Here is a 21,659-nt window from a genome sequence, read left to right as displayed (position 1 = left end):
CACGGACCATATCGCTTCTCTTCAACCAAGGCAAAAAAAACAGTAATTAATTCTCTGTCAGCTTATTTCTCTCTTTTTATCAGGGTAGGGGTAAGGGTCCATCATCAGTTGGGCTTTTTAAACGGGTCTGCATAGCTAATTAAATTTGAACCAGTTTAAGTCATAACATTGGAGCTAATTGACTGTTCAGAAGCGGTACCATTTTATGGTTCTGTGCAGGAACATTGTTGCCGTCACCCTTCACTTGTAGGAAACGGGACAGTGCTGTGGTGTTGGCATTCATAGTCCGGTTCTTTGACCCGTTCCCTTTTTTCTGACTAGGTGTATTCCATCAGTTTAGCTCTGCGCGGGTGCAGCCAAGAACCGTTGGTTATAGTGCTGGTTCATGTAGCTTTTGTTTGAGGTCCAGTGGTCAAACTTGAAACGCTGAGAATGTTTGGTCTGTCGATGGTCTTGGACTGACAGGAAGTGATCGGTACGGCCCTGCCAGATCAATGCCACTTCTCAGCTTTCTCCCCTGCCTCCTCATCCTCCTCCCCGCGTTCTCTTCCTGCAGCTCTGCCAGAAACCTTTTCAGATCGAGAGCTGAAATCAAATACAACTCCTTCACGCGGAGCATTCATCCATATTTAACACAAGCTTCTGAGTTTAGGGCAGCATATAGCAAGTCAGCGCCCTCCCCCACCATGCAACCCCCCTGACACTGCAGAAAACAAGAACGAGCTAAACAGAAGAGTCTTTGAGCTTAGGCCATCGTCCACACAACGCCTACTCCCCAGACGTCTCTAATTAGCTACTCGTCTGCAGTGGGCGTCGGTCATGGTGAAACGTGGCCAGAGAAGGAGACGGAGCGATAAAAGGACTCATTGGGAAGGCGACCTCTCTCCCTCTCTCTCTCTCTCTCTCTCTCTCTCTCTCTCTCTCTCTCTCTCTCTCTCTCTCTCTCTCTCTCTCTCTCTCTCTCTCTCTCTCTCTCTCTCTCTCTCTCTCTCTCTCTCTCTCTCTCTCTCATCTTCCATAAACATTTCAGTCACTTTTACAGGGCAGCAGAGATGGCTCCCAGCACTGGAGGCTAAAGGGGCTGAAGGCAACATGATTTCTTCATGAAGGGATAGAGGAATACGTGTGAGAGATGAAAGCAGTAAGGAGGGAAGGGTCTACCAGAAGCTCATGTGGCAAAAAGCATTTGATTTTTTTAATTTTTTGTACTTGGAAAGTATTCGCCACTTCCAGCACTGTCTAGCTTGAAACCATTAATGCAGCAATGATTGTCAGTGGAAAATGAGTTTTTACTTTGAGGCCTAAGTTTTCTTTCTCGTTTAATACATTTTAAAAAATCATAACTGCAGCATACAGGCACACTGCAATAAAATATATGGACCAAATGTCATTATGAAGCATTGTATAATTTCTCATGTAGATGAAGTTTGAAAACTTATTTACATTTTCTAGTAAAATGTATTTTAAACTGATGTGAATGTTTAATTCAGTCATTATGTAAATACATTTGCTGAAATTGAAATGTTTCTATTACCTTGAAGCATTTCAGATATGTTTAGGAATTTGAAAGTAGTCAGTCAAAGGAAAAACAGCATTTCAACACTCTGAGATCTTATTGTACATCGGATGCATTTAAAATATGCAATAAACTGAGCTGGATGGCTAATCTGCTGGCGTGAAGAGTAATTTCTTTATTGTTCAGCCTGGCACGCTGCTGAAATCTGTTGCCGAGCTACTTTGGCATCGCCACCCGCTTTTCAGACATTTATGTAAATACGCAGCAGCAATGCAAACTACCAGCCTGGTAAACAGCCACTACTATGAGCACACTCTCTCTCAATCTCACTCTCGCTCTATCTCTCTTGCTCACTCGCTCTCACTTACTCTCACATGCTCTTCTCACTCTCTCCCTCTCTCTCACTCGCTCTACTTTCCTTCACACACACACACACACACACACACACACTCTGCTGTCTCTCCCTGTCTGATGCTGTTTTCTCTTTTCTGTCTCTTCCTGTCTTTTTTTTTCTTTCTTCTGACTCTGCCTTTCTCTTCTTTACTTCTCTGGTACTCTTCTCTCTCTCCCTGACACATTCTGACTCCTCCTTCCTTTCTCGTCCCATCCAGGATGGAAGCATACGACATTGTAGATCGTCATTATAGATAAAGGCTCAGGGTGCGATCTGCTTCCCTCTATGGAGTGAAATTACAGACCAGGAAGTTTAGGGATGTGATGTTTTCTCAGTAAATAGAACAGAATAGAACACTGGTTTTGCTTGCACCTGACCTCATGTGGAACCTTTTCTCACATACACACACACACACACACACACACACACACACACACACACACACAAACTACACACACACACACACACACACACAAACTACACACACACACACACACACACAAACTACACACACAAAGATCAAGCATATCTGATGTGCATTGCTTATTCTACATTGCGTCTCTGGGGATCCCACGAGCTGCAGATTGCTGTCTTCTGTGCTCTAGTGCAGGTGATTCAGCTATTGAAGGGCTGCTTTTGACTGCTGAATGAGCTGTGGTAGGGCGGGGACTCCACGTGCAGTTCCATCCATGTTCACCTCCATCCAAACCTGTGATGTACATCACTGAATATGAAATGCTGCACATTTTCTAAGGATGGGTATCTGTAACATACTGTCACTTTTAGAGATGATGCCAAGTCCAGTGGTTCTTATAAAATCTCAACTTCATTAGATGCGTAGCCGTTAGTTGGTGTGCAGCTGCAGTGATGGAGCGGCCGTGGGATTGGTGGGCTCTCGTGTCCCATGCAAGCTCAGGCGATTCTACACATGGAAATACTGGAGAGGTCTCCAAGGCTCCATGAGAACCCAACATTGCTGTTTGCCCATGCAGACCAAGGAGGAAGGGAATGGATCAAATGTGCACTGAGAACGTAGATGAGTTTCAGATCTTAAACCAACACTATTGCTGTGGGTTTTGTTACTATATGTACCTTTCATGTACCTAACTTTCTAACTACTGGTCAGTAAGTGGCTAAATCAGTGTTCTTTCAGTGATTAGTACTCTAAATATCCATGAACCAATTGGTGATGCAGAATTGATTAAACCTGGTAGAATTGGGAAAACCTGACACTGGTTCGTGTACTTATCCCTCATCACTTCTGTTCTGGCTGCTGTGACTTCTAGTTCTTCAGAAGCCTTGCGTGGATCAGGAAGGCGGCATACTCGCTAAACGATCACACAGACCTCATCAAACATTTAAACTCTCCCCACTGTCCAACACGAGGAGAGAGCTGGGTTTTATTTGATGAGGAATTCATTCATAATGAATGTGTCTGTGGTTCAGCGCAGTGAAAAGGGAAAAACTCATGGACACGGAGAGGAACACCTGACCTGCTGTAATTATGGAGGAATGAAGAACACCGTCTGCTCAGAAAACAGACTACTGATAAACAAAAGAAAGGAAATCCTGTCAGTTACCAGTGACTACAAAACCCTGCAGCCTGAATGGGGTGGTGTGGAGCTCCGAATGTGTGAGCTTCTGCACGTTTTCCACATTTACATTAAATGACTGACTTCCCAGATGTGTTCTGTGTTGTCTGAGCTCTTTGTGTGAGTGTAGCAAGAGTTTTGAATGCAGCTTAGGTTATGGTTTAAAAAGCAAAGCCGCTACCATCTAGGCAGTGAACAGTAGCACTGTCCACTTCGTCTGTGGAGGGCCGAGTGTACAGCTCTTAATACACTACAGTCTGGCTGTAGGTTGTTTCATTGATGATGTAGATCTTTCAGTTCATTGCCTGCATTCACACTGAAGCCTAGAAGTGGCTGAAATCGAATCTTGTAATTAATTAATTTGTTGGGGCATGTAAACACATTAATACAATCTAAAATGAGATTTTGGCCATTTTTATATGTAGCTAAACATTGCAGCCATGTGATCCCATTGAGACCCGTCAGGACACAGTTCAAGTTATTTATTCATTAATGAATTTACTTTGTTTTTACTTTTCTGCTGCTGCTGTATGTTCGTCAGTCACCCTCGAGCGTGTCCAGCGTACCACTACCAGTACCAGCACCGACGCCTCTGCTCCCAGCTGCCACAGCAGCCCCGGCCGTAGCTACCGAAACAGCCTTTAGTCCCCACAGCTGACAACCTTCACTGCAGGTGGTCTTTGCAGTGGATGCTCGCACCATTATTTAATCCATTTTGCCATTTCATTGATGGACGCCTTCACCGATACAAGCTTTTAAATGTGCAAATGCACATTTCTGGGTCTTCTGCATGAGACTGAAAATTTGCACAGCAGTCCTTTAGAGGGCTGGGTTTAGTTTGCACCAATGTTCCATATGGATCACTTGCGCGCACACAAGCAATTAAGAGCTAACATTTATATCACACCTAAAATTCTAACTGAGCATTAACGCCTGCAATTGGAATGGAGCTGTTGTCCTACAGCTGTTCAACTGTTTGAACACGGTCTCTGTAGGCCCGCTTAGACTTTGCTTTAGTGTCTGATCTCTTTTATTCATTTACAGTGTCCAAAGAGTTTTAAGTGCTCATTACAGTGCGGCTATTGCACCTGAAAATCTATCCGACCCATGGGATACTGATGTCTGGAATGTAATCATACTAGAAAGAGACGTAATCCTAATGCTAGGTTATCTATCAAGAGAAGGAAAGTGGTGTGTAGGCACAGACCGATGTCTGTCCACATCCATCTGTTAAGCCCCCTGTAATCAGATCAAGATTTAAGCTACTTGCAGGACATATTTTAATGGCAGCTCTAGGTGAAACCTGATTAGAAGCCTTTTGAGTCAGGTAAGCCATGTTGATTAGTTATGGGCATTGCTCGGCACGCACGTGGAGTGTGTTGGGCTGTATGTTTGTGTATCTGCTGTGCTTCTGTCTAGGGAAATATAGTCATTTCAGACGAGGCTTAAAAATAAATCGTCCTGTTTCTAGTGTGTCAATAGCAATGTGCAGGGGTGTGGGTGAGGGGGTGTGTGACTTCACTCGATATATCCTGAAAGAGTTGTTTGGAAACTCCTTCATTCGTGGAAACATTTCTTAATTCATCACACTCCAGTAATAACTGTTGGGACCAGAAGGCCATGGTGACATTTGTGATAATTCCTAGTGTGGCCTTTTATTAGAGAAGTTGGGGGGGATAGGGATGTCCTACAGAGCTGGCGTGACATGGGACAGAGAGGTCTTGCTTGGTTGAATCCCCATATGCAGTCATATATCGAAGGCAGTTTGAGTTACACCATTAATTTCTTCTCTCCTGCCAGCCGTGTTACACTTGTAGACCATCCCTAAATTCATACTTGGGACATTCACTGCAAGTGTTTAGTTATGGGGTTTGCCAAAGTACCAAGCAGCCATTTCAAATGGTGACCATGGTAACAAGCAAAAACCTCACTGCAATAATTCTATTTTCCTTGTTTTTAACAATTTCTTCTTGTTAATCTTATCATCCTCAGTAGTACTGACTTCTCTGATATCTTCTCTATCTTTATTAAGTCAAGACTATAGTCTACTTCTAGATTATAATATATTAAAGATTACAATGATTCCATGTTGTGGAGCACCAGACATACTGTACAGTGATTCTTGGATCATACATGCACTGTGAATTCAAATAAGAAAAGAAAGCGTCATCCAAATCAACATAATCGCTTAAACCAAGGAATAAATCTCAGGCCTTAAAGCGCATGCATCTTTTCAGTAAGAAATGCATGTCAGTACTTTTTGATTGAAATATGCCCCTTAATTATAGAATGACCCATGGAGGACTGCAAGCAGGGATTTAAATGTTAAAGTGGTCTAGCAATCAGTCAAATAATTAAAGTAACAGTAGTAGTGTTATTGAATCCCCCCGTCCCTCCCCCGCCTCTGCCTCTCTTTAATGGCATAATTAAGGTCTTAGCTGACATGTGGGTGTGGATTAGGTTATCTCCTTACTTATGCCATCTAGAAATAGCTCCCTTTCCCACTTCTTCCACTGCTACCAACTGTTCTACACGTTTGTAGCCAAAACAGAGTTGGCTTTTTGCCTATCTTAACACTCTCAGAGCCATACAGCTCTGTTCAACAAGCCATTCCGTACGAGTCCTCACAATCCAAATGAAAATGATATCCTTTTCTGCAGTCAGATATTACAGTCCATTGGCAGTGACATGGTCGTTTAACATCTAAAATTCTGATCCAGGAGGATAACAAGAGTGTGGAGCGCTGCTTGTGCTAGGCAAAAACAGCAGTCAAGTCCGACTCGATCAGTGTCATAATGTTGAAGTCTTATGGTATCCAACCACCAGGTGGCGCTATAGCTATAGCTTTCTCTCCAGAAAGAAGAGTGCTTAAAACGACCATTTAAGGGTCAGATTGCTCTTATCAAACCTCTGCCTGGACTAACTCTACCTCCTATTCTCCGTACATCAAGTCTGGCTAGTTTGGAGGGTGTGTACATATTTTATCACCCTCTGTATATCTGTTTTATAGCCCACTTAAACTATCAAAAGAAACTTTTATGGCAGAAAACAAAGACATTTGGTGAAGGTATTTTGCATTAATATGAAGGGACAACTTTTATTTTGTGGCTTATATTATTGTTTGTCCTTTTCCAACCAATAAAAATGTTCCACGCTATGAAGCAGCATGTTGCCCGATCTCTAGATTTATCCACTAGAGCAGCTGAAATGTTTCCTGGGGTTCCAGCAGAGACTGAGAACTGGTATGTGGAACATGTAGCCGCCGGCGTGTGCCGCTCTCCGTTGGAGCAGGACGGCCCTCCTGTCTGGAGCTCCGAGAACCCTGCGACTTTGTGTCTGTGGATGTACACACTGCTTAAGAATCTACTTTGTATACACTGTGAACTGAACTTCTGGTTATGGGTGTGGTGCATCTGTGAGTTGAGTCCTGGGGACGAGGTGGTGGGGGGGGGAGAGTGATGACACGGGCTTGAGGATGGGCACGGCTGGGTGAGAGACAGGTTGGGGAGACCTAGACGGTTGTGTGACAGATTGGGGGGGGAGGGGGGGGGGGGGGACAGAGACATGAGTGGGTGAAAGTTTGGTGTTTATTGCAGCTATTGGCAGCTTCAGTTGTGGACACTTAGTGTTTTACATGTTGCAACACACCTGACTCAACTTGTCAATAATCTGGCGTAACGGTGGCTGTAGGAGCAGGGGAAAGATAAGCTATGCAGCACTGTTGAGGGAGGGAGAGAGAAAGTGTGTGTGTGTGTGTGTGTGTGTGTGTGTGTGTGTGAGGGAGGGAGGGAGGGAGGGAGGGAGAGAGACGGGGAGAGAATGTTAAAAGTGGGGTAAAGAAAAATGAGGGGGAGAAGTGGGGTTAGTCTGAGGACGATGTCATCCGATGAGTCAGTACACGGGGGCCAAGCCCCGCGAGGATGAGCCTGCCTTAAGGAAAAAAACACACATCAGATAGCTCAGGATTGAAGGGTTGGAGTTCAGCAGAAAAAAAGGAGGTAAAAGGAGGTGAAAGTAAAGGGAAGACAAAAGACAGACGGAAGAGAATTTGAAAGAGGACAGAGAAGGACATGTCAGTAGAGAGAGAGAGGGAAGGCTAGAAAGGGGGTTAAAGAATACAACCTGGCATCGCCATGAAGGCGACCAGCCAAGATCCTATTTGTGCCCAGAGTTGCGTCCTGCTGCTGGACTCCAAGATGGATGTCTAATAATGTGATCAGGCTGTGAAAGAATGGCTTACTTTTCTAGTCTAGGGTTTGTTGCTAAACTCTGGTTTTGCTTCCAGAGGTCTGCCTTTGTAGTCTGAAAAATGTGTTATGTAGAATGTTTTAGGGTCATGTACATATTTGTGTATTTTTTCAGCCATGTTGTTTTTACATAATTGCCTGTAAAATGCAGGTCAGACATAAATATCCTAATAAAACCACCTCAGCTGTAAAAACACTTCAGCCTGTGAGGCCGAGAACACTAATAACTGGCCTCATTGAATTAATAATTGTTTTATGCTAAAACCCTTTCAATGAGGTTTTGCACAACTCCTGTCCAACTGCTCTCACCGTACAGAAAGAGCCACTGCATATGCATGAGTCTCTATCTTCATTAATGCCGCTTAGTAGCAAAAGCTGCTGTTTTCCCCCACTCTCAGACTGTGGAAGGACCTGCCACTACACACACACACACACACACACACACACACACACACACACACACACACACACACACACATACACATGCAATTACTTCAAACTCATTACTCACTACTGTACACCAGTTGTACCGTCTGCAGTAGAAGATACTGGAATTAATCAAGCTCAGTATGCTTAATTTGCTGTCCTAATCCCCTTATAGATAAAATGATGTAGCGTTGTCTATGTATGTGTATTGGGAAGATGTGACACAAATGTAAATTGCAATTGAGATGAATGATTTTAACCAAATGTTGATGAGGGAGTGAACATTTAACTATAGGTCCCTGTGTTGTCTGGGAGACCAAACCCGGAATTAAGCAACTGCTTCCACACTTCCCATAGCACATCCACAGATACAAGGTTGACAGCCGTGTGTGTGTGTGTGTGTGTGTGTGTGTGTGTGTGTGTGTGTGTGTGAAGAGGAGGATCACTGTATTGGATGAGACAGCAATCTTGTCCCCACTTCCCGTGTCTAGTCTAACTTTTCCACTCACGGACAGGCGGTGGCGTCACAGTGCTGCGCCCCCCACCCTCCAATGCCAGCTCGTGTGGCAAGACGAGTCTCTCCCCCACTCCCCTGTGCTGTCTCTCCCTCACTCCCCTGTGCTGTCTCTCCCCCACTCCTCTGGTGGGACCCAGGCTCGTACCCAGCCCCTGCCCACCACAGCCCAGACACATGCAGGTGTCACCCAGCTGAGCTCCAAGCAGCATACTCGAGACGCTGAAAGAGGAGTGCGGCAAGCCAGCAGCGACGCTTCAGAGAGGCTTTAAAGCACAAGTGGCTGCCAATGAACAGGCTAAATCAGCTAAATTGGCGGTTTATTTATTTGAGGCTGCGCCTAGTGATCTACTCCGCAATAACTGATGAAAGTGGAGCTGCTACATCTGTGTGTGACTGGGGCCGTATGCTGCTCTTACTGAAAGCTGAAATAAAGGCACTTCTAAGTGAATAGAAGGGTGTCTGGCTGCAGAGTAATGGAGTTGTGAGGTTTAATCAGTTTCGAGTGTGGAGGACAAATGCCATGAAAGTGACCTTTCACTAGGGGAATATTTTGACTGGCTGTGCAGGCTGTTTAGTCTAAGCTGAATAACTGTTGTGTTTTCCATGGTTAGGAATTTGATGAAGCGTAAAGGTCATATGTGAATTCAAATATTTGCATGCAAAATCCTTCAGATAGCAGTCAGTAGGCATTTCTTTAGAGTTTGCCCCCCCCCCCTCTTCGTATGTGCACACGTACATTCTCTTTTTCTCTCGTTCCATCTTTCTCTTTGTGAACAGAAGTCGACTTGAACTATGTTTAATAAAATTCCTTATGAATTCAATAAAAAAAAACTTTTGCCCTTCTTCTTTGATGCGCTACTTTGGCATGTTTTCGTGTTTAATGCTGTTCTTTTATAGAAGTGTTCCAGGATGGGTGTAACGTGTATTGATCTGAGAGTAGACCGTGACCCGTGTCGGAGAGTTCTGGCCACACAACCATGGACATATGCTGTGCTTAGCCACCGGTGTTTTCCATTAGTCATTGATTGTAGCTACTTTAAAAGCAGACTGTTTTTGAGCGTTTTCTTCTATTGACGACTTTTGTAAGTCTGTCACTGGACTTGTATTTCAGTTATTCTACTTGGAACACAAGGCTTGCTCTATGCTGGTCTGAGGATCTAATGTACTACATATAAATGACACTCTTAACGCCAACTCTCCATTTTTCTTTGACAGATTTCTTGCGAGTCAGCTGCCACCTGCTCTTATTTTCCTGCTCCTCCGTGATGGCTGAGAGCGAGTGCCATCCTGCCCTGCCGGTCTGACTGCACCTGGGCTTTCTGACCTTCCTGAGACCGCCCCCTCTAGCAGACTGCTACGACGTCCCCGATCGCCGTCCCCGTCTCCTGGCTGCCTCCTTCCCTACTGCTCTCCCTGTCCATGGCTGGTCTGCTGGGATCTGTGTTCCTCCTGGTCCTACAGGCATATGCCGCCCCTCCAGAGTTCATCCAGATGTGGCCCAGCGCCCCCACCTCGGGCCCCGGGAGCCTGGTCAATGACACGGTAACACCCTCCCTGGTCCCCCCGCCTGGCACCAGCAAGCGTGCGCCCCACAGTATCATCATTGGGGTGCGCAAAGGTGGCACCCGCGCTCTGCTGGAGATGCTGGATATCCACCCGGGCGTGGCGGCTGCTGCTACCGAGGTTCACTTCTTCGACTGGGATGAGAACTATGCCAAGGGTTTCGAGTGGTACCGTAGGCTGATGCCATTTTCGTACCCCTACCAGATCACCATAGAGAAGACGCCGGGTTACTTCACCTCACCCTCGGCCCCAGCCCGCATTCACGCCATGAACTCCTCCATCCGGCTTCTGCTCATCCTAAGGGACCCGACAGAGCGGGTCATCTCTGACTACACGCAGGTGTACTTCAACCGGCTGGAGAACCACAAGCCTGTGCAGGCCATCGAGGACGTGCTGGTGAGGAACGGAGGTCTGAACACGCGCTACAAGGCCATCCAGCGTAGCCTCTACGACGTGCACATGAAGAACTGGCTCCTGCACTTCCCCCTCGAGCAGATTCACATCGTGGACGGCGACACGCTGATCCGCGACCCCTTGCCGGAGTTGCAGCGGGTGGAGCGTTTTCTGGACCTGCCGCCACGGATAGTGGCCTCCAACTTCTACTTCAACCAGACGAAGGGCTTCTATTGCATCCGCAGCGATGGCCGGGAGAGGTGCCTGCACGAGTCCAAGGGACGGCCTCACCCACCCGTGAACAGCACCGTGCTTCAGCTGCTGCACTCCTACTTCCGCCAGCACAATCGCAATTTCTACCGGCTGGTAGGGCGCACCTTTGACTGGCACTAAAGCAGGAGGGCTGACTGACCTTGGCCAGCTGAGTCTAGCTTTCTGTCCAAACCCGGTGTAGTTAGAAGGGAGTTTGGCAGTGGTTTAGCAGGGGTGCAGATGGAAGCACTTTATGATCCCGACTCCTACCCAATACTTGTCCTAAATGCCTTTGAACTCTTACTGACTCTGCAAAAAAAAAACCTTTGCAATCAGTAAATTGTAATCATTAAGAAAATAACTTATGATTAAATGCAATGGGAACACCCAAAGCATTGGTCCTCTGTACTGTATGTTAGCTACTAGAGGAAGACTGAAGCAAACAAATTTGTGGAATCATGAACTTTTTTTTCTTTGTTTGTTTGATATTCTTGTACTTGATAATAAATGGTTCTGCTTTCAAAATGGTAACATCGGATATCCGTTCTCATTTTCCTTCCTCCGCCTGCACCTGCTCAGGTGTGTAGGGGGTGTCGAATCACATGCTCTTCATGGTACAGGAGCCTTTCAGAATGAGTTCTGGGAGGTACTGCAGATAGGAGGTGCATGAGTAGTATTGTTACTTTTAAATAATTCCTCAAATAGAAATAAAAGTAGTTTAGATTAAGTGAAAATATTAAGTAAAATGAAGAACGTACCCAGTAAAAGTACAAGAAAAGTGAATTCATTAGATCTCCAACATTGCACAACAAAATGTGTTTTTGTTCAACAAATTCAAACAGGTGGACCGTCTAGCACTGTATACAAAGAATTCAAATCTTTTTTTTTTTTTTTTTACATTTTTCTATCTGGCATTATTATAAGTGACAGCATTTTATAAGTACAAGTCTATTATGCATCCATAAATAAGGCTGTTATTCCACTTACAGTATATAGAAACTTCTCAAATATACAGGCATCTGATTTTTAACTATATTTGGCCTCAGGAACATGCATCCAGTATTGGGCAATAGGTTGCCAACACAGAGGTTTCCATGGTACTGTTTTTCCTATTGTACATGGTGATATGCGAGTATACTGGAGGAAAAAAAATACATCTATGGGTGTGGAAACGCATTTGGAATTATTTATTTAATTGTGTGTGTGTGGCCTGGGGGGCACATCAGTAATCAAAAATCAACACAGAACTGCAAAATCACAGCCTCATTTATGCAGCACATGGAAACATCAACATGTGTAAGAAATCATTTATCTTAATTAAGTCTAATAAAATTTGTTACCAACTTCAAATGATGTTCCATCTTTTCTTATAAGGCAATTTTCAATGACAATTTCTTTAAAGAATGTTTGATCGTGAAGTGAAGTGTTGGTTTTCACTGAATCTGATGGAAGCCGAATTAAGCATCTTTGGTGAGGTCAGTATTTCACCAATAGCAGAACGCATGACTGGGCTTATTTACTAATGTTGTAGCTAGCTACATATTAAACATATATGTGTAAAATAACGTTAGATTTGGTGATTTGTTATTAATATAATTTATGGGGAATATTCTGGGCAGCTTAGTCAACTACACATTCAATGTTTTTTGCAATATGGGCAATAGGCCAACCGATTAGCAAGACCGCCTGGATACGTCACTTAGCTAAACTGCGCCCGTACGTAGAAGAAATGTCGGAGTCTAATATCAGACTTTATACCTAGCGAGCACTCTTTCTCCTGAAATAACGGCTCATCTCGGCCATCCCTGCTGGATCACAATCAGATACTGCCTGTTGCTTTACGGAAGGAACGTAGTTGAATAAAACGAAGTAAAACATTTTACCTCAAGCGTATAAAGAAACCTCTTTAAAATAACGCATAAAAGTACGATTTTTTCACAAAAGGTGCTGGCGTAATGGTAACGTTTTTACCGTGGGCGAAACTTTGAAAAGTGCCGGGGATGCACACCAGGTGTTTCAGCCCAGGTGCGCCTCAGTCTCGCGCTCCTTTTAAATTGAGTTCTAGAGCACGTGCGTCCACTGCCAACGGCAATATATAAACATGGACGTTGTCTGAATTTTTCATCAGGGTCATTCGTTTCGATTTATTGACTAAACCATACTACTCGATTTATTATTGAGTAAATGAACCAAATGCAAAGTGTAGAAGAAACAAATACACTCTCGAAAAGTGGTGGGGGACCAAAAAAACAGGTTTTCCACAGAAAAACTTGGGGACATGTCCCCAGGTTAAACTACGCCTGTGTTTACTATCCCGCTCTGCTGTGGTGGAAGTTACACACGGAGGCAGACAGCCTGGAGGGCAGCAGGGGCCCTCATAGCCTGAGACGTTTAAACGAGAGTCTGCAGCCTCAGAATGCGATCTGCGAGAGTCAGCACAGCTGTAATATGTGCACACGTTCCCTGTAGCTCAGCGCACCTTTGCCCAGTCCCTACTGCCACGCCATAGTAAACATCTCCTTTTGAACACTGGTTTGATGGAACACTGCTAACATTTTCTTGACCAGAGATGTGCATTTCTATAGCTGTGTGGAGGTGTGGGATGAAAGGGTTTATAATCTAGTTAGTCAGGGTTGTTGGATCATGATGTATATGGTGGCGTGTGTAGGGTAAGCTGATGGAAGCCAAAATTCAGCTTGTAAAGCAAATGGCCTCTCTTCAATGATGTGCTGTCAGGTTGCTTCCCATGTACAAATTAAAATCCTGATTTTAAATCTGGTGTATGTTTTTAGTCCGAGCATGTCAGGGAGTTACAGGTTCCAGCAACAGAAAGTTGTGTATGGATTTAAAAATGAAGTAAAGAACATGTTGACCCCTTTACAACTCCTTTACATTTTAAGGTTAAAATGAAGTAAGCCATTTTTATTACAAAATTATTTTTTTTCTAGAAAATAGTATTATTAATATAGTATTAGTATAGTATAGTATTATAGTGATTCAAGCCACATTGTGTATCACTTCCAGTCACATTAGTTCTTGCTTTTTTACTTTACAAAAATAATGTTAATATTGTTCAATTAAAAACTTGTTCAATTAAAAAACTGTCGAAAGCAGTGTACCACAGATAATGCAGTTTACCTTTGGGAGTTAGCTAATGAAATTGTCAGACATAGGTTATTATTAGTTATTATTAGTTATTATTATTATTATTAGTTATTATTAGTTATTATTATTATTAGTTATTTGCTGTTGTCAGTGATTGGTGCCTTGTGTCTTTGTTTTTAAACATTTTGGATTTCTCGTGTGAAGCGATATGGTGCTTTACAATATTACACTTGGACAATCAGCTTAATTCAGTAAGATGTTCCACTCAACATGTCCACTTAAATTTTGTACTTATTTATTTCAATTATAGACACTTCTTGGGACTTGGTCAGTATGTCAGGGCAGTACGTGGGGAGGTCAGCACTCACCTGGAAAAGTCCTTAGCAGTGTCGCAGAGGGACTGAGTGAAGGTCACTGACTTCTGCTCTTTTTTTCTCCATGTACCAGGAGAAGGACACACGTGCACACATGAATCTGCCTTTGTGTCTGCTATGCCTTTGCTCTTTGTAGGACTGCCATGTGGTCATCCGGTGTGACAGTAGCTGGTCCAAATAACCCAGGATCCTGCTGAGTGTAACCTGGTGTTCTGCTAATAGAGCATTTTGGAGCCAGTTTGTTTTAATGAAGCAAGCAATTATGTAATATGAACTGGTGTGTATTACAGTTTTAATGATCCATTCATTTTAGGGATTTGAAATATTATCTTTCTGCAGTTCAACATAGCATGCGGTTTTCTAGGGCTGGAGGAAAAAACGGATACTTTCAATACTTTCAGGCAAAATAGTGCCTTTACTACTGAGCTGCATGCTAAGGACGCCTCAGAGAGAATGTGGTAGATAAATAATTCATCTGTTTGTTGATTTATTTTTCATCACTTGTAGCTCAGAAGGCAGGCTTTTGATCTGGGAGGCATGTTTGAGGGGTGGAGCTGATTCATTGAGGGCAGTAGGAGAGGGAAACGGCCCGTGTGCTGAAAACACACATGCACGCACAGTTCACTCCCTGAGTACTGATGAGTTATATACATTGAAGAGAATTGTGAAGAGGAGGGAGTAACTCTGGTGGAACCATGCCAAGCATGCGTGTACTCACACATCAAAGCACTGGATTAAAACGCTGATCTCAGAGTTGAGAGAATGGGATTGATCATAATGACGGGTGGTTAAAGAAACAAAAGAATTCACAAGATGATTGAAGACTTATGGCCATCTGATAGCACAACATAAAATGCTGTGTGGCAGTGGTGTGTGAGTCACAGTGTGCTGCAGGAAGCCTCCTGAGTGAAGGAGCTCAGCTGGGCCTGAACACGTCTAACGCTTCCTGTTCGGCCTCAGCTTTATCAGCTGGTGCAGCAGTGCTTTCCCATATAAATATATTACTAAATGTACTGGAGCCATATTGCCCCTAAACTATATGAGCAAATCTTCCTTTGTATCAATTTCTACTTGTGTTGGGGTATTTTTTATTTTTTATTTACAAGCAGTGAGATGTTTCCTCAGAGACGTTAGTCATTGTGTCTGTCACTGCTTCCGAGTAGTATATGCAGATAAAATCCAAGTCTTCAAACTAGCCGTGCTGATGTGATTGTAATATGGAGGACAGAGGAGTGGAAGGGAAGATAATCTTCTGCAGGGAGTGTTTTTAAAATGCAAGTCATTATCCTGCAAATCAAATCATCTAAGAGACACAGTGAGGTGGGGTTTGCTATCTTCATTCTTTGGGTTAGCCAATCGGCATTTTGATCTTCGAGCATGAGAAAAACATTCTCCCTCTTTGTATGCAGTGCATAGTAATGGAAAATGGAAAATATTGGTGTCCTTCTCCCCCGGTGATGTCAGCTCATGCAGGACTTGATAATGAGGTGAGGAGTGAATCAAGCATAATCTGTTATATCATAATCTGATATTAAATGCCAAACATTGTAGGACTGTTGGTTTCCAAAACTTGTGATGACAAACACAAGGGGTATTATTAATATTATTAATGTCATAATTGTCATTATGACTTTGGAATCTGTCTCTCCCTCTTGCTGCTTCTCTCTGCTACTTTTGCCCTATACAGTCCATGACAAAAGTCTTGTGGCTTATCCAAGTTGTATGAACAACAAATAATAACATGACTTGTAGTTAATCGATTTAAATCAGACATGGTTTATATGAAAGACAAAGCCCTCTAGATCACGCTTATTATACCAAAAGAAGGTTTTGTGTAATTCATTAATCATTTAATTAGGACAGAAAGATCAGATTTTGCACAGATATCATCGTATACAAAAATAATGTTGAAATGATACATATACTTGTGATACTTATTTTGAATACACAAACGTGTTACAGTAACATCATAGATAGATATGTACTTTACTAGTTAGATAAGTAGGTAGACATATGAGTAGGTAGGCTCCTAGCTACATAGATAGATTGGTAGGTAGTTCAGTATTTAGATAGGCACAGCGTTAGCATAGTAGATAACTTAGTAGGTTCCTAGGTAGGGAGATATAGAGTAACATTAGACCATAAATCAGGTTGCCTTGGAAAAACGAATTAATACATCGCGTGTTAATGAGCCTGGAGGACTGCATGCATGCATCTTAGCAATGACTCTGATAACATATTGATGAGTCATCTGGGATCGCAAAGAAAATAGTTTTGCAGGACTCCCAGAGTTCATGAAGATTTTTTTGGTTTCATCTTCCAAGCCTCCTCCTTCATCTTACCCCAGGCATGCTCAATAATGTTCATGTTTGGTGGCAGGCTGGGCTGGCCAGTCCTGGAGCACCTTGATCTTCTCTGCTTTGAGGAACGTTGATGTAGAGGCTGATGTGTGAGAAGGTCTGCCATCCTGCTGCAGAATTTGCCCTTTGCTGCAGATGTTGCCATCCACCCTGCAGAGCCCCCAGACATCCCCATACTGGGTCAATGTTGGGTCCAGATGGGTTCCATCAGGTCTTATGCAGTATTTGCAGCTAACAGGTTTTCCACTGTGTGAAAGAATTCCACAAACTGTTCTTCTAGAAAGAGCATTTCTGGGTAACCAGTTCTCATGTAACTCTGATGCAGTTGAAAAGGGTCTGGCCCTGGTCTGTCGAAGCAACAAACGGTCCTCTCAAACAGTTGTGCTAAGGGGTCTGCCAGACCTGGGCTTGTCATGAACATCACCAGTTTCTTAAAATCTTTTTCTTATCTTCTCTACTTAGATTAAATAGATTTAAATAGTTTAAAGATGTCTGCCACTTCACCAGCAGACTTGGTCTTCAAGGTCTTAATGATCAGCACTTTGGTTTGTGGGTGAATCTTTGCCATGGTGTCAGGGGTCAGGTTGAAAGTCTGGTGTGCTGGGGAACTTTTTATACACACCTGGGAATGTGTTAATTACATCATATGTCCCAGGTGAAGCTTTTATCATTGATTGGTTGAATCATTTAAAGACTTTTGTTCTTGCAAAAACAGATGTTATGGGCTTTACCAAGCTGTGGACATCAAGGCATCTTTTGACAGTTTTATTTTGCACCCAGTTATTAATGTGAAAGCCCTTGACATTATTTTAATGATTGATTACAAAGTTATGTACCTTTTAAAGTTACTATGTCCCTATGCAACAAGATTTTTGTCAGGGACTGTATCACTCTTGCATATTATATTATTATTATTATTATTCTGTGTTCTGCATTATATCAGACCACATGAAGGTTACAGCACCTTCCTAATCTAAAGACGTCTCTCAGCGGAAACTCCTAGAAACTGCAGTCGATACTTTCAATACCAGAACCCGAAGGCCGTGAAGTGGTGTGTGATCACTCTGCTCTTGTAATCACATCTCTCTCTTCTCACATTGACTCAGCATAGCTGATCTGCTCGTAAAATGTGTCTCCCACAAGCTCACTGTGCATCTTCTTCTCCTGCACTTTCATTGTCTCTCTGTTGTTAATCTCTGTTGCTCTCTGTTAATTCCCACGTGCACACAGTCACCCCACACGGTGTAACAGCTTTAATGAACTGCTGTCTGAGGGCTGTGGCTATTTCCACAGGCAGACAGAGCGATAAAACACAGGAAGCCTCTCTTGCCTTCCGCATGCTGTCGGCCCTGCCCCTGCGATACCTTGTTAAAAAGTCAATTAAAAGGAAACAATGAGGCGGTAGGAAGATTGTTCCCTGCCCTGCTCACTCTGTGGACTGAAGCTGCAGTAAATTAGCAGGTTCTAAGTCACAAATTACTCATGGATTGGCAGCGGGGGTGGGTGTGGGTGTGGGGGTGTTCAGCAAAGTCCCAGAAAGAGAGTGAACATCAAAGTAGCGTTTCGAACCTTAGGAGATGAAGAGCTTTTGCACTTGGCTTATCGTTGTGCTCTCTTCTCTGCAATGATTCACTGAAACTCCGGGGCTAAGAAAAGAAAAGGCAGTGTGGAGAAAGGTGAGGGCAGACTTGCCTGCAGGAATTAAATGCGTCTGTAATCTGGGGGGTTTTCAAAACAGCTGTCCCCCGAGGCTCACGGCGTGCGCTGTATGTGTTTGGACGGTGCTGCAGTGGAAGGGGGTGTGTGTTGGCTCACTGCTCCAGCACCTTGAGTCTGAAACACTCACTGTGAGGTCAAATGAAAATGGCAACATTTTAAAACACTTACTGACTTTTTTTCCTTTCCTTGTTTTAATGAAATGCATAAAGTGTTTCCACAGTAATACACCAAACAAAAGGACTTTCCTGCTTGTCTGCGGGAACCTAAAGTGCACTCTGATTCAGGCTCCATTCTGCATTGCACAATCACAAGCATAAAAATAGTTCAGCAAAAACATGTCCTCAGGTTTGGTGAATTATGAATGAGTATTTTAATTTATTCACTGGAAATGTTTAGCATGCAATATGTCTACTTACAGGGTTGGTTAGCTAATATTGGAGCCAGTGGTATCTGGCTTGAGGGGTTGTGACTACGTAGACACAATGAACTGTTTAAGGGTGAGTCAGGGGTCATTCCTGAGGACTGAACTGATGTACATAGCATGGTACACGTCCAGGAATCTACAAATAACATGTCAAACACTTCCAGGTGAAGATTACATCACTACCCTCACCATTGCAATGAGGCAGAGGAAGGTCTAGGATTACATGTGTTCTGTTCTTTGGGTCTTACCATATGGTGGAAATAATAGCATAACACTTAGAGAACATTACATTGCAGGATTGCCTCGCATTGCAGACAACCCAACACACAGTGAAATGAGTAGTGAAGGCCTGCCAAATACCTTCAGTTATGTTTATTTGTCTATTTACATCAGGTCACCTGTAATAGATGCACCCTGTATAAAAAGAACTGTGATCTGTGTGGTTTATGCAATGTGGATATGAATGACATTAAAATAAAGGTGACCTTCTGCACTCGCAGACACTGTCTCATTTAAAATGTAATGTACAACAACAATATCTGTCACTGTCTAATTTCTTAGACTACACTGTAGTGTCTCTACACTTGTCAAACAAACGGTTTCCCAATGTTGTTTGGGCTGTAACCCAAACAACTTTTTTTATGCGTTGCATATGGTGTGGCCGACAGCCAAACCTGGTATAGCAAAGCGGGAGGTGTGCCAGCAAACCATCATACTCAGAATCCTTGGAGCATTGATGTGCCGTGAGCTGATCTGGGATTGTGTGCATAGCAGGAGGAAGGAGAAAGGTCCGTGTGGCCTTCATTCTTATCACCAGCGGTGGGGTCAGAACAAGAGAAAACATCACAACACACAACAACACACAAAAAACACAACTGTGAGTTGACTTCTGAAGTAAACTAAAATGAAATATATACATTTAGTTTTGTTTAATTTTCATTCGTTTTCATTTGTATGAAAAGAATCCCCAAATGGTACCAGTAGGGGGCGCTCATTGTCTTACTCATTGTCTTACTGCACAGACAGTACCTTGACTCACGTCATACATTAATGTGTACAGTTGGAGAGCGGGAGCACTGTAATATTAGACAGAATATTAGCAAGAGTGCTAAGATAGTAATTTTTTTTCTAGCTGGTTTTGGTATGTGGATTTTTGTGGAAGCATTACTGTCTGAGTCATCAGACAATTCTGAGTCATCACTTCAATGTCAGGCTACATCATAGAGTTTCCTCTCTGTTTATCTTCACGCGTCTCTTGGCTGTCACCCCTGTTCAGCGTTTTTCGAGCTGGACACACACTGGCCCCTTGGTGAATGAACCAAACCAGTGTGAAAGCATTTGAGTGACAGCTCATTTACAATAACAACCTTGAAAAGAGAAAGACGTCTGATTTCTAACTAGAATTGCAACAAAGTTATGATACTTTTTGTGTTTGTGTTTTGAGGGTTCCTTTATGTGCCACAGTGAGCATAACTGGAAAAAGGTCCTTGACTTAATCATAAATTTAATGTGATTTTAACACATCTGTTACACACCCCTCCCCAAACACACATGCACACACACAGTAGGCCCCTATACTCTTTATTTGCATACAAATGAGTCCTTCATTTCAGTGGAAAGGTGTTACAATTCAGCATGATTCATTCAAAACAGAATTGGATGTGTATATGTTCTCAGAAATTAATTTATCAGATTTTTTAAATATAATAGAATTGTCTACAGTTGTCTACCCCAATTACCTCGCTTTGGATCTAGTTCCTGGTTGCTTTATTAAGTATCTCATAAGGACATATTATAGATTTAAAGTTACACTACAAAAATGATTTGCTTCTTAATAAAATCATTTGAAAAGTAAGTAATCTGGCTCCCAAAAATATAATTGAACTTCAAATAAAATAATAAGCTAACAAAACTAAATAAAACATAACAAAGCAAAAAATGTTCACCAAATAAGGTTTAATAAACGGAAACTTTGAAGGATTTTTTTTTTAAGTGATAGCAATAAATAGTATTTATAGTATACAGACTGTAGTACATCTGTTAGTATGTACATTTTCCCAGACATTCTGTGACTTACTGATCAGAGGTCAGTTTTGGACCACCGCACCCTTGCAGAGCAGATATTGTTTGGGTCACATACCATTCTCAGTACTACATTCAGTGCTGTTGTGTTGTTGTGGCTGTTGTGCTGGTACAAGTTTATCAGACAGAGTAACTTTCACAAGATGGAATGTCACCACTGGTTTGAGAGACCTCCGCTGCCCAAGTAAACATGGGGCCTGGGGTCAGAAACTGGATAATAAAAACGTTAGATTTGACCTGAATATCAATAGGATGTTTCTAACAAGGCATTGCTGCTAATAAGGTTTTTAGGGAGCGTCGGCTTCCAACAGAAGCCCTGGTGCCATATCCAGCACTGGTCTTCCCACTTCCACTGCCTGAGATGGAGAGAAAGAGGAAGTGAGTGTAAGAGAGATCCTCATGAATCTCACAGCAGCTCGGTGCATAGACTGGGTACAGTGTAGCTGATGAGATACACCAACACCAAATTACACTAACACAATACAGTCCAAGGGACAAGACATCACCCACAATACATGTTCCTCTTGCAAACCACATCATCCACCAATCCATCCACCCATCCATCCACCCACCTATCCATCCATCCACCCATCCATCCACCCATCCATCCACCCATCCATCCATCCATCCACCCACCCACCCATCCATCCATCCATCCATCCATCCACCGACCCATCCACCCATCCATCCACCCA

General features: G+C 43.1%; 1 protein-coding gene across 1 annotated transcript in view; it reads left to right on the top strand.

Moving 5' to 3' along the window:
• The window catches only part of hs3st1l1 (heparan sulfate (glucosamine) 3-O-sulfotransferase 1-like1), a 28,002-nt gene extending 16,571 nt beyond the window's left edge, over positions 1 to 11,431 (top strand). Inside the window, exon 2 of the mRNA XM_076975140.1 lies at positions 9,908 to 11,431. Coding sequence (XP_076831255.1) covers positions 10,112 to 11,041 — 930 coding nt within the window. The 5' untranslated portion in view covers positions 9,908 to 10,111 and the 3' untranslated portion in view covers positions 11,042 to 11,431. The remainder of the gene's footprint in view (positions 1 to 9,907) is intronic.
• The last annotated feature ends 10,228 nt before the right edge of the window (positions 11,432 to 21,659 follow it).

This window comes from Brachyhypopomus gauderio, chromosome 15 (genome assembly GCF_052324685.1).
Source record: "Brachyhypopomus gauderio isolate BG-103 chromosome 15, BGAUD_0.2, whole genome shotgun sequence".
Taxonomy (NCBI): Eukaryota; Metazoa; Chordata; class Actinopteri; order Gymnotiformes; family Hypopomidae; genus Brachyhypopomus; species Brachyhypopomus gauderio.
The sequence above is the reverse complement of the archived record's forward strand: the minus strand, read 5'-3'. Positions and strand labels throughout refer to the sequence as shown.